Source organism: Enoplosus armatus, chromosome 3 (genome assembly GCF_043641665.1).
Source record: "Enoplosus armatus isolate fEnoArm2 chromosome 3, fEnoArm2.hap1, whole genome shotgun sequence".
Taxonomy (NCBI): domain Eukaryota; kingdom Metazoa; phylum Chordata; class Actinopteri; order Centrarchiformes; family Enoplosidae; genus Enoplosus; species Enoplosus armatus.
The window spans coordinates 17,734,065-17,747,618 of record NC_092182.1 but is presented as its reverse complement, the minus strand read 5'-3'; the positions used below and the strand labels follow the sequence as shown (position 1 = coordinate 17,747,618).

Here is a 13,554-nt window from a genome sequence, read left to right as displayed (position 1 = left end):
TGTGCTTCTCTTCAACTGCTTGCCAAGACTCTTCTCTTTGTCAAGATAAAAAAAGCACTTTTTCCCCTTCTCTCTTCTCACCTCCAAATTTGTCATCTCCTGCACTGTCTCCGTTTCTGTTGTTCTTTTTGGCTCAGTGGTGACTCCGCCAATCTGTTTGTGCTGGGAGCGCTCAGGGTGTTAATTGTCTCTCCAGTCGCATAGCTTGAGATGGGAGAGACCCCCATCTGTTCGGTGTGGGTGTGTAGGTTTGTGTGTGTTTATGTGTCTGCTTATATGTGTTCTTCTGCGTGTGTGTGTGTAGACCTATGTGCATGTACTGTATGTGAAAACACATGAGGGCTCTGAGGGAGTGTTTTTTTCTGTTGGATCTGACAAACGTGTTGTTTACCTCACCTCAGGGGGACCTTACCTGGCTGGGTTGAATCTGCCTAATTTAGGTTAATTTGTCTCTCTGCTCCTCTGTCTGACAACTGGCTTTCACAGTGTGATCCAAAACTTTTTTATTAAGAAAGTCTTCAACTTAGTACATAAGTACACCTTAGCTATTAAAGAGCCCATTAAAGATATGATATGCTGGTGTTTTTCCATAGTTAAATGCACTCCTGCTTGGTTTTAGGGTGGGACATAATGTCAGGTGAGACTTGATTTTAGAGGTTGAAAAGTAGGTATGGCAAAGACAAAAAATGGACATGCTGTTCTATTAAAGGTACCCCGTGGAGCTTTTGGTTCCTGTTTTGTCTGTGTCTCGGGCATGTGGACTAGGAAGCACGTGTATGCATAGTGCATATGGGCGATGTGATGCACAGTCCTGCCGATGGTTTCATGCAACAGGTGGCGGTGGTAACGTGGTAAGAAATGCAGCAATGCACCAACAAAGTCAGGAGAGAAGAAGTAGACTGCTTGAAAGCAATGTAGGTTCCATATTTTTCCAGAAATCATCTCTGCAAATGTTTTACAAGGAAGGGAATGCATTCAACATATTTATTTGGCCTTTAGGATACACAGAACATGTTGTGTTTTGTAATGGTTGAGTATGGGGAAATGGCTCTGGGCCAGAGCGCATCTCTTGACCTGTAATTTCAACTGTGGCCACTAATTAATCACCTCAATCTCTCCTATTAAAGAGGAGGTGGAGGAGGGTTCATAGAGGATAAACATGATTTTACTGTTTAAGCGCTTTTGCCAAGAAATCTGTCCTGGAGATCCTGTAGAACTGGTTATATGTTGAAAGTATATCCATCAAATGCCATTAAAATGACGGCTATAATCAACAACATAATTTAGTCGAGTTTTAACAGCGGGCTGCTTCCACAACAAACTGAGGAAAAAAAGAGAAAGTAAAAGCCACAAGCCTCTGCTCTGTGAAATCTACTTACCTAAATCTCCATAATTATTAAAACCACGTGTTTCGATCGTATTTTGCGTGGCTTGCCGACAGAGGACCGACCAGGGACCGCTAAAGACCGGTTGGTCTGCCTACACGGTTGATGATGATGAGCCGCTGATCTGTCATAGCTTGGTACTGTGTAAATTCCACCTTTACGGTATCGCGTTTTTTTTATTTTTTTATTAAATGATGGATTCCTTCTCATTACAATGCAAGAAAGTTTGATGATTTTTAATCACAAGTTTGCAAACTCCTGCTAGGTTTAATTAGCTACTCCACACTGCACTTTCACATACAAACTGTGGAGGTCTGACAGAAGCGGTATGCTAATGTTATTTCTTCATAAAGCCTGTGTTGTAAACAATTTCAGACAAGTGTTTTGAGACTGAGTAACTTCCACATTCACAGAGACTACCGACCATGATTGACCCAAACATTTCTGCTTCCACTGTCAATGTGAATATGTTCAGTTCCACTCTGCCACGACAGTAATGGCGGTGGCACTTGAGAGCACAACACATAAATCAGCTGTTGGATTCGTATAGGTAGAGTGTCTGAGCCTTTGTCAGCACACACATCAATGATGTAAGAGATATGTGGTTTCAAGCTGAATATAGACTTCAACACATTACTAGTGCTAATGCTAGTTAAAGATGTACAGATGTTTACTGTAAACATCCTAACATCTATGATCTGATTTGATTGGCTGGAATGCTCCTAATTGCAATATCTGTAATATATGTGTTTACAGGTAGAGGAAAGGGCTGAATTTTGAACTAAATTACATATTTTGATTTCCTTAGACCAGATGTGTAGTGATGAACTTATTCCTTTTTCCCCCAATATCAATTCTGATATTTAAGGTATTAGTTGGTATGAGTACTGATCTGATAAGAGTGCTCTTTGATCTTTTTCAATTAAATGTATGTATATGTAACTGCTCTTAAAGGTACATTTTAAAGAAATAACAGTGTACAAAATATTCAGCACAAGTATTTAATCGTTTTTGTTCGTCATAACTTTATGACCGGTTTCTGAAACCCCTGTTCATTTATCACTACGTAAAATGTGCCAGTTAGCTTCATTGCCCTCTCTGTCCCTCTCTCTCTCTCTCCTCTCTCTCTCTCTCTCTCTCTCTCTCTCTCTCTCTCTCTCTCTCTCTCTCTCTCTCTCTCTCTCTCTCTCTCTCTCTGTGTGTGTGTGTGTCTGGCCATGGCAAGTGCCAGCCTGGCAGCAGGCATTAGTCAGAGCAGAGACAGAACATGCTGTCTGTCAGGCCGTCGCGTTGCCATAGTGACACTGTCTGCTTCTCTCAGGTGCTTCTGGGAAACCATTCCTCACCCAAACCAGCCTGTCTGGGTGCCAGCCACAGGACACAGCTCCTTTTTTCTTCCCAGCAGCCTCCCTGCTCGTTTCTTTTCCCTTCTTTTGTTTGTTCTCTCCTTCATCCTCTCTTTGAACACAGTCAGAGGGCTCAGGCGGTAATCGTTGACCCCATTCTTTTTGCATTGTGTGGTAGAGGATAGAATAAACCAAGAGAGAGCGTGATTTCTCAGTGTTTGAAGCTGGAGTCTGTCTGCAGGTTCAAACACACGTGCGCACACACACACACACACACACACACACACACACACACACACACACACAACATGCCACAATCTTGACATCCCCAGGTGATCCTTTTTGGCTCTCACCATGTGTGACCTCACCCCACCTGAATCTCCTCTTTCTGTTATTGATTGTTCTGCTGCAGCCCCCCTCGCCCACTCCCTCCTCCACACACATGCAGGAGCTTCTGTTCTCAGCATAATTTAGTTTGCTCTGATGGTTTAAAGAAGAGTTTCCTAAATGCAACGAGCTATAGACACAAAAAGCACTCAGTCCTCTCCTGCTCTGGTCTTATCCGTGTATGTTATATATAACTTTTGAAGCAAGAAATACATATTCAAACACACTCTTTTTATTCTGCATTTTGTTAAATTATGTAGTGTTTTCTATTATTGTTATAGTGTACAATGCAGCTGTATTGCTTGCCAGAAGAAGAATATTTAATCATTCGTATTCTGTGTAAGGTTTGGAAATTAATGAATTTGCTGAATAAAACACATAGACAGCACCATTTTCACAAGGATTGTTTCTTTTTGACTATTTACATTATGTAATTGTTTTGTCTATAAATTGACAAAAATGCCCATGACAATTTTTTAAAGCTCACGTCTTTAAATTGCTTGTTTATATTTAGCTATTCAGTTTATTATCACATGAGACTAAAACAAGCAGGAAACGCTAGTATTTTGCACCTAAGAGTTAAGAGTCCTAAGAGTTTCAGGATGCTTCTCTTCGTAAGAGAGATGAGGCAACTGCAGGAAAGACAAACTTAGGATATGATTTTACTGCATCATCACCTCCATTCACCATCTCTCTGTTTCTTTCTCCCTCACTCCAGGGTCCAGTGAACTGTGTGGCCTTCTCCAGTACAGGAGAGTACTTTGCCTCTGGAGGGTCTGATGAACAGGTGAGGACTTATTCTTCCTGTTGATTGGCCTGCTGGTGTTTTGGTAGCCAAAGGTCCATATTATGAGGCCTCCATCATACTACTGATAGTGATACCCAAGAGTATATAACTTGTAAAAGAGAATGCAAAACTGTATTTATGTAGCACATTTCATTCTTTGTATATGACAGTCTTGGTAATTTGTCTGTATTATTTTGGAATAAGCAACAGTTTATATTTACCTTACAGGTAATGGTGTGGAAGAGCAACTTTGACTGTGCTGAAGGCAGTGATGGTGTCCGGCTGCACAATAAAACTACTTCCAGCTTGCAGGAACCACCAGCCAGCTCCACGGCTCACCCTCCCTTTAACTCACATCCATCTGTTCTCCGCAGCCAGGTAAGTTCAGACAGCTGGAGACAACCACAGCGAACTGACAGCAAATCTACTTTGATGTCCCATTTAGACCCAGCATTTCATGCATCTCTTTCGCTCCTTTACACAAATTACTTTTTATACCAGTCGCATACCACATATCCTCTCCTTTCCATAACATACCTAAACCGTACATGCACATGTTACTATTGTCCTCAGGTAATAAATATGTACCTGCACACTGTTTAGACTTAACCAGGAAATTCTTACATCATGTGTCGGATTTTCAGTATGCTCAGTTTTGATTGTGAACTAATGTAAAAAAAATCGTTTTGTCTGGCTTAAACGCTTGTAGAGCAGCATTGCTCGTATTTAAATAGATTCTTATTTATTCATTTATTTTCTGACATTTTTGGCTTTATTGAATACTGAATACTGACAGTGGAGATACAGACAGGAGGTTTTAAGAGACATACCAAATAACTGCATCAACCTCCTAAGGATGCCCCATATTTCAGTTGATTTTGAGCTGTTTCAAACTGTTAAAGGTTTTTCTATGTGATCATCTGGAACTTTCAGATTTCAAGCGCATGGATTTCCATAATCATATAAATTCTAAAACTTGGTGGCGCCAGAGGCTACAGTATACGTCCACAATTAAGAAAAGCTTTGGCGGTACTGAACAAGATACTGATGATTTCGATATTCTATTCCACAGATATGTCTATGTATAAGTGCACACATTAGTACAAAAAAGACTTGTTTAAACAAGTGTGTACACACATTTGCATGCATGTGTGCTGACCTCCTCAAAAATAAACATGAAGAAAGACATGCACAGATGCCCCTCAGTATTTCATGCTGCTAGTGCTGCTTCCTCCCTGCATATCCTTCCTTTGAAGTCTGCAGTGTGGCCCAAAGCTACATTCATATCTCACATGCAGGGCAAGAAATACTTCCTTATTCCCACAAATACACTTTGATAAGGAGGACGCTGCGATATGTTTTTTTTCCATCTTTCTGACCACATGAAATAAAAGAAATATAAATCTGTGCTCAGTTTATGACTACATCCTCAAGTGCAAAGAGTATTTTACTATACTACAGGTGAGTTTTGAAAATGTAGATGATGATCATGAACAAATTATTAAAAGTGAAAACAGAAATAAGAAGTAATGAAGTATGATGTCCTTGCTACAACTTGCTGTGATTATTGTGTCTTATGAATTGGATATATAGTGCTGAAATGAGGCACTGACAAACTAAAAGGAAAGATGTCAATGAAAATATTATTGCACTTGATGCTAAGTTACTCCTCGTTTGGCATTTCCAAAATGGTTTGTGGTTAGGTTTATTATTTCCTGTCTTATATAATCTCCTTTTAGCATCTTTATATTAGACATTTGTAACTTAAGGCATTAATGCTGTTACTCTTAATGTAATTTCAATACACGTGACACTATCCTGATTCATACTGTTTTTATTTAATTTGACAACTAAGAGGTTTGGACAATATTATGAGTCAATAAATGCCAAAGTCAGTTATACTATAAAAATATTCAGATGGAAATCAAGCCTTCCAGACTCTAAAGCCCACTTTGTGGCAGCGTCTCCTCCATTTTCATGACAGTAATTTAATAGAACGTCGTTCTCTGTGTTTCAGTAGGAGTCTGTACTTGCACTGATTCCACCACACCCTTTCTGACTGCTGTGTAAATCTGTCCAAGAAGAAAGTGTAGTTAAGAGTCATCGTACAGTTTCAGAAACATGGGTAGAAAATGCTGCCTACTCAAGCTTGAACACTTCATGAAACCTAGTATTCAGTTTTAAGTGTGGGTTTACTTCAGGTGTCTTCAGACTGAATGGGGGGGGGTGATTACAGGTACTACAGTAGGCAGCTAGTTAGCTGTTGTGAGAGTTCAGGCTGATGTATTATCAATAACACAAACAATGGGAGCAGATAGATGAGTGATGAGACTTTCAGTTTTTTCCCTGTCTGTGTTAAAATTGAAGTTTCTGTAGCGCTATGGGACAGTCTGGAAGAGGTATTTATCATCTTTAAAACTTCACAAAAATCACAAAATGGAAAAGAAACCATATTCATTACTAATACGTATTGGATTGTTTTGAATGAATAGGGTTGAGCAAAAGCGTTTCCTCATCCAAAAGGCAGGGGTTTGATTAGTCATTTTGAAAGGACATGGGAACGAGGGGGTGATAAAATCTGTATCTGATATGCTTGTTGCATTCCTGCTTGGCCGCAGAAAAAGAGCGACGCTTGGTTTTTTAAGTCATGTGAACGTAGTTGTTTTAAACTCATTGCTGTCACAGTACATGTGGACCATGCTTCACAGGACCATGTGGAAATATACTGAAGCGGTGCGGTTCACGGTTCAAACTATGGCTGCAACTAACAATTATTTTCATTACCAGATAATTTGTTGATGTTTTTTTTTTTCTTTTTTTCAATTAATCGTTTAAAAAATGAAACACAGTTTCCATGAGCCCTCTTATTGTGTATTTGTGTGCAAAAAGAGTTAAAAAAAAAAACATGGAGGTGACAGAAAAGATCAAATCAAAACATTTTGATCAAAGGATAAATGATGAGAACAAACATAAAGTGAGAGAGTTGTGCACCCATTAGCGACGTTTAAATATTAAAATACCTTGTCGGGTGTCACTCAGTGGTTTGGATTTCAACCCCTTTGACTGCTACAGTGTTACTTACATCAACAAGGGCACAGCCAAGGTCCCCTCTCGCTCTCTCTCTCTCTCTCTCTCTCTCTGACACACACACACACAGACACACACATACACCCTGTCGTTGCTTTCTATTATTGATCGCTCTGCTAGAAGCCACAGTGATACTGCCTTGCCTTTACACTTTACTGGAAATCCAGAATAGCATAAAACTCATAATTAATAATTAACATGTAGTAATAATAAACCAGTACTAGTCATACTAACATCTTAATTACTTTGTAGTTTTAGTAGTTTTTTAGTTTTTGTAGTTAACTCTTTGAAAGACAAAACACAAAGAGCATAGAATACTTGGATAGAGTTAGATTAGATTACATATATAGATAAAGTACAATGGTAAGGAACAAATGTATATTTCTTACAATGTACTGTTATTCTCATGTCAAGTGTCTTGTCTACCTGCGAACACATGGACTTTTTCAGTTTTAGTTTTTGTTGAAGCTGTGTATCAGCTTATCTTACAAACTTAATTACAAAATATTTAGGAACGTTTCCAAAAATTCTCCCCTCAGCAGCTCAGTAATGGAAAACAACAGAATCAGATGTTTCTCTACCAACAAAAGTCATATTCATCAGAAAGCTTCAACAGTCGACTTCGGCCAAGTATTTAGTACTTAATAGTATTTACTATTATAGTGTATAATAGTTTAAGCTGATGAGCTATGTGAAGGTGATTGTTTTTATTTTATTTTATTTTATTTTATTTTAATTATTTTTTGTACTTACCCTTTTCAAGTTGAACTATTCAAGTTGAACAGGCTAAGTCCGAAGCTTTAAAGAAAGACATAAAGAAAACAGGTGTTTTCTTTATGTCATCCATGGACCCTTCAGGGCTCTTTTTCTTCTTCTCTGTCTGACTCTGTCTTTCTCTCTTGCTGCTGTGATACAGGATTGCAAATGGATTTTAATAGTTCTTCCACTCGAAAGCCGTTATTACAGAAGCGCCTCTAAGGGTGATAAGAAAATGGGCAGTTGGACCATGTTGAGAGAGATGATTAGTGCAACCTATGAAATGTATTCTCTTCTTCTGAGAACTACGGTTCTTGTAAAACTTATCTGAACCCTTTCATTGGGAAAGATGGTTTTTCAAATACAGCTGTCTGAGGCTTCAGCACTTTACTTCATGTCTGCTTGATTAAGAAACGATGTGCAAGACGGTTCAAATCTGTTTTCTTTTGTTGGTTCTCTATTGTCTAGAAAAAACATGCATTGACAAGACGCGTTTTTATATGGTAAATGTATTTGTATTTTCTGTTTGTTCTGTACTGCAGTGTGTTGATTGTTGTCTGGTCATGTAGCTATTCAGGATGCGGTTTGATAGCATTTTAGCAAATCTGAATCCAGTTCTAAATCCGCTTACCGAATCAAAATACTACTGGGAAATTAAGACATCTTAATTAAAAGCTACCCAGCTGCCCCAGTGTTTAAGCACCGACAGTATAGACAAAGACAGAAAAGACAGCAGCTACTTTATAGTTTTTTGTAGCCATCTGGTTTGTTTTGTGGATATTGCTTTCACTGTGAGGGTTAAACATGGCAGTCTCGTATAGTATGCAGTGTAATGTTTATTGCACCAGAAACAATTTCATAATTACATAATCTTGATAGACATTGCAATTGCAATAGCTACATGAAAATTGATCTCATCCCTCCGATGGTAATGAGGCAGTTTTTTAACATGTAGATAAAGTTGTTCAATGGCTGGGTAGATTAAAAACACAGAACAAAGAATACATAATGTAGAATGAAAATTACACCCATGCATTAATTAAGTGTTCGATTCCAACATTTCTAATGGAGATTCATCAAGTTTCAGCAAAGGCAACCAGTGTAGCTGGTTGTAATGATTAGATTGGCTACATATTAGATTTAACTGATGGAGGGAAACAGAGACATGTCAGAACCAGCCCAGGTGGAGTTTGACCTTTTAGTTTTTTGGCTTTTGTCGACAGCCAACACGTCACTAACATTGCTGTTACCATGAAAGCTTCTTATTCAGTGGCAGGCATCATATCAGCTTTAACTGAAACATCAAGTCACCAAAAATACATGAAGAAATTATCAAAACAATAATAATAGGTACTGCTTTGGTATTTTGATTTCACACACTAGTTGATTTATGCTAATACCAAATACATATTTTGACTGCTACTAGTACTATTCAAATAATGTTCTGATAATATTTATTTACAGTTACACAGTAACCTCATGAGTTAGTTCCTGGCAATGACATTTCTTTCATCCTCTTATATGAATTGTCATCTTGCCAGGTGTTTGCAGTTAAAGTAATGGTACTAACTGCACCTGGAAGTGCCAGCTTCCTAGATTTTCCTGTTCATATATAATTTACCCATTCATAATTTATTATTAATACAGGCCCTTTCATCTCTCATAAACTGCCGCAAGTCTCACACACGTGTTGCCTGAGAGGAAGCAGAGAGGAGAAAAATGTCACCAGCGCTCCTAAAAGCGTTCGTTTTCCTCTCTCTTGGAAAGACTATTCAAAGGCTTTATGAGTTTAAAAGGAGAGTATACAACAGAGAGAGGTACTCTAATATAGGAAAAGTGGATCTTATGTGCTGTTATAAATTGACTTACTTTCAGAGAGGCAGAATGTAGTAAACAGGATGTTCCTTTTGAAAGCAGCCATGAAAGGTGTTGTGGGACACCACTGCCTCTCATACGTCCAAAAGCCAGACTGCAAACTCATTAAAGAGAAGCACAAATTGTGAATATTATCAGCCTGATTACACTCAAGATCATACTTCAAATATTGAAATCTTATAATTAGAAATTGAGAGTTGTATGTCAAAAACCCCATATACCATGGAAAAAACAAATGCATATACCATGGAAAAAACAAAATGCATTATATTCCAGAAATGTATAAAATATTATTCATGAGTCTTATGACAAACGTTAATGAAGTAAAACTTAGACTAACCACTCTAAACAAAGTGAATAAAGTGCAGGTGCAGGCTTTCATGGAAGTATTCCAAAATATTTTCCCAAAATATTCCAAAAAATTTTCCCATTTGTCCAGAACAGAATTTAAAAACTACAGCTCCAACAGGCTTTGACAGCACTACTGTCTCATGGGATATGTTTTATTTGCATGAAAAATAATGTGTTTTATATAGTGTTTTATCATTAAAATGACACGTTTTGTGTACAGTGCTAGACACCCATTAAATTTATAATATTAATATACAACCAAAGATAAACTTTTCAAAAAGACAAATCAAAGAATCTCTCTATGCGATCATTCTCGGCTGCCTTGGACTACAGCCCTCTAGTCTGTGTTTAAATTGTCTAATGTGACTTAGGTGTTAAAACCGTCCGTCCTTACTATGCTGAACATCCAGTATTACACACAGCCGCCTTTGGCTATAATTCATTTCACCAGAAAGAAATTGATTAATGAGATGCTGTGTTTATTCATACAGAGGCAAAGGCCACCCATGGCCGCTGCCCTCTCAGAATCAAATCCACAGGGATTTCATAAGTAGCTAATTTGATATGCTGATCCTTTAATGTACTTGGATACGAAGCTCCATGATAGTTTGCCAGTGATGGGCGCTATACCAGGAACATGTAGGCCTATTTGTTAAACACAATAAGCCAGTGTGTGTGTGTGGTTCAGTTAGGCTGCCTCCGTGCTCAACGCAGCTGAGCAAATCTTTATGTGCTGCCGTTTCGGTGTGTGAGAATAGATGTACCGATGTGTGTGTGTGTGTGTGTGTGTGTGTGTGTGCGCGGGTGTGCGCGCATGAGTGCCAACCATCGCTGACAGACAGATCAGCTCCCTCTGATCACATCCGCCCTAATCCCCCCCACACACACACACACACACACACACACACACACGCCCTCCCCCTCCCCCCTTCCTGTCTCAAGCTTCACATCTGGGTCTTTCTCCCTCTCACGTGTGCAGACAGACGAGCTGCACACTCACACAGCAGGCTTCCCTTCACAGCTCAACACATACACACACACACACACACACACACACACACACACACACACACACACACACACACCACTGCATCGCTCGGCTCAGCTTTAGGATGTGGATTGGAGAGCGGGGAGGGGGTTCTGAGACTGCAGTAGCTGTTTGAACTTCTATCTGCTTCACCATTATTTTATTAATTTACAAGAGCTAATAGGCTGCTGTAACTACGGTATAGCAGACCAAACTTTACTGGCACTCTTCTTAATTAAAGACTCAACAACAGTGAAACAATCCACGAGGCACAGATACATTTAAGACCTCAGAGCATTGCACTGTAGACTGCAGTTTCTGATACAGTGTTCGAGGCTGCGTGTGTGCATCTTTACAGTGCTCGCATGGAAAAGCAGGTGGTATTGTTCTGACTGTGGGAGTTGAATGCATTTGACAGCAGGGGATAGAGAGCGAGCAAGAGAGGGAAAGGCAGGGGGTGTGACAAGGGAGTGTATAAGACAAGATAGCAGTGGAGTTAAAGAGAGCCTAATGGTCTAGTGGAGCGAGAGAACATCAGCGAGGGAGAGGGAAAGGTAGGAAAACATGGTGAGCACGTGAGCGAGCTTGACAATATTGGCGCACTAGAGACAAAAAAAAAAAACAAGATCGAGATGGGAAGCAGAAGCATGAGAGTAATGAAAAGAGAGCCATTAGACACCTGTTCATGGCTGAGAGAGAGATTAAAAGCGATCAGGAGGAATGGGAAGAAAGAGAGAAAAATGGAGGCAGACAGAAGAGTAGCAGGGAGAGAAAGAGGTTAGAAAAGAGTGAGCGAGGCAGTCAGAGAGAAATGGAAAATGAGAAGTTGACTAAGTAGCATTAATAAAAGGATTTAGTGAGAAACACCCTCCCCCGTCTGTCCTGTAAGCTATAGCCGAGTCCAGAGACATAAGTCAGAGCTGAGTCACATTGCTGGCTTCATTCATCAAAAAGCATCACTAGCAGTTTGTCATAAAATGTTTACTCCACTGTAATTAACTCAGATGTCAGTTGGTGAAAAGATTTGTCTGCATCTTATGGTTATATTATGACACACACACCCTCCAGCCTTATTCAATCAAAGAGAGAGATATTGTTTATTTTATATTTTAATTTATAATTGTGATTAAGCCTCAGAGACCAAGTATGATAGCAAAATATTTAGGTCTGTTTTTTTTCCACACTATTAAAATGCTTCTTCTGTAGCAGAACATCAAGATCTGTTATCGCCAGCTACGCCATCTGTACTAGGAGCAATGTAAAGAAAAGGGGCGGGGGCCTGGATGATTGGCATGAATTTACAGTAAAATACAGACATTATCCTTAAACAGCCAATTAAAACTCATCGGCCTGTTAAATAGCGACAGCTGGTGTCAACACACGTTGCACTCATGGCTCCATATACTGTTGTTACTTAAAGAGACAGAGCGCAACAATTCATCGCTCTCCATTGACTTTTTATTGTGTGAAGGTGCCTCTTAGTCACTTACATCTGCTAGCAAACAACTAAAAAATGCTGAAAAGCTGCTGTGTGGTGGGATGCAGTACCAACAGGGTAAAGAAGTCAGTTTTTATAAGCTGCCGATCCCAAAAACAGAGCCTACAAGAAGACAAAAGTGGATACAGGCAATAAGGCGTTTGGCATCAGCAGGAAGAATGGGAAAACTGTTGCTAATATGGCCAGACAAACTGTAGAGGTTGAAGCTAACGAAGCTATACAAGCCCTCGTTTTGATCTTGAGCTTTTGTTAGGTTAAATGATGATCTTACCTGGTGATTCGATCCAATAGTTGTTAATATTTAAAAAGGATTTCACTTCTGGGATCATTTCTCCAAGAAAAGCAAGGTAAGGTGAAGGGACACTGAGATAGACCGACAATACTGAGTTTGTCAATATACCTTTTCCTCTGTGGCAGACATAGGGTGCTAAAATAGGGTAATTTGACAGACATTTAGATTGTTTATGTAGACAGAGACTTGCCACTCTGGCACACAGACTCCCACTAATTTTTTGACAAACATGTTACAGAGTGTTCTTTCCTCCACAAAACCGTCTTTCAATAAAATGTACACACAGGAATGCAATATTATAAACCTTTTTCACAGCAGACATTTTGACTTATCATGGTAGGAAAAGCACAGGTGTTACTAATAACATTAACAATGATTACACTATTGAAGTGTCCCAAAAAGCCGTGACAGTGAGCCAGCGTGCACAATACCAGGACCATAAAACTGAAGTAGCTAAATGGATTTCAGCCACCATTCATTTTATTATTTCTGTGCTTTTCCTACTGTGACATGTCAAAATGTCTTTTACGAAAAAGGCATATTAACCAGACAACAGCCAGGAGCTTTTTTTGTTGTTGTTTTGCCAACTCACAAAATTAATATTAATTAGCTGCAGCTGAGTAAATTTACCGACAACAGTTGTCATTATAGCCAGTGAAACCAACAGTTGCCTGCTCAAACTTTACCTTGCTAACAGCTTAAGACACTTTTAATTGTGTAAGTTATAATCAAAATCATTGCTCTTGTAATTCAGAAAGCGCAC

General features: G+C 39.2%; 1 protein-coding gene across 1 annotated transcript in view; it reads left to right on the top strand.

Moving 5' to 3' along the window:
• The window catches only part of poc1a (POC1 centriolar protein A), a 35,020-nt gene that overhangs the window by 8,012 nt on the left and 13,454 nt on the right, over positions 1-13,554 (top strand). The window contains exons 8-9 of the mRNA XM_070902871.1: positions 3,837-3,905; positions 4,134-4,283. Of these exons, the coding sequence (XP_070758972.1) occupies positions 3,837-3,905; positions 4,134-4,283 (219 nt within the window). The remainder of the gene's footprint in view (positions 1-3,836; positions 3,906-4,133; positions 4,284-13,554) is intronic.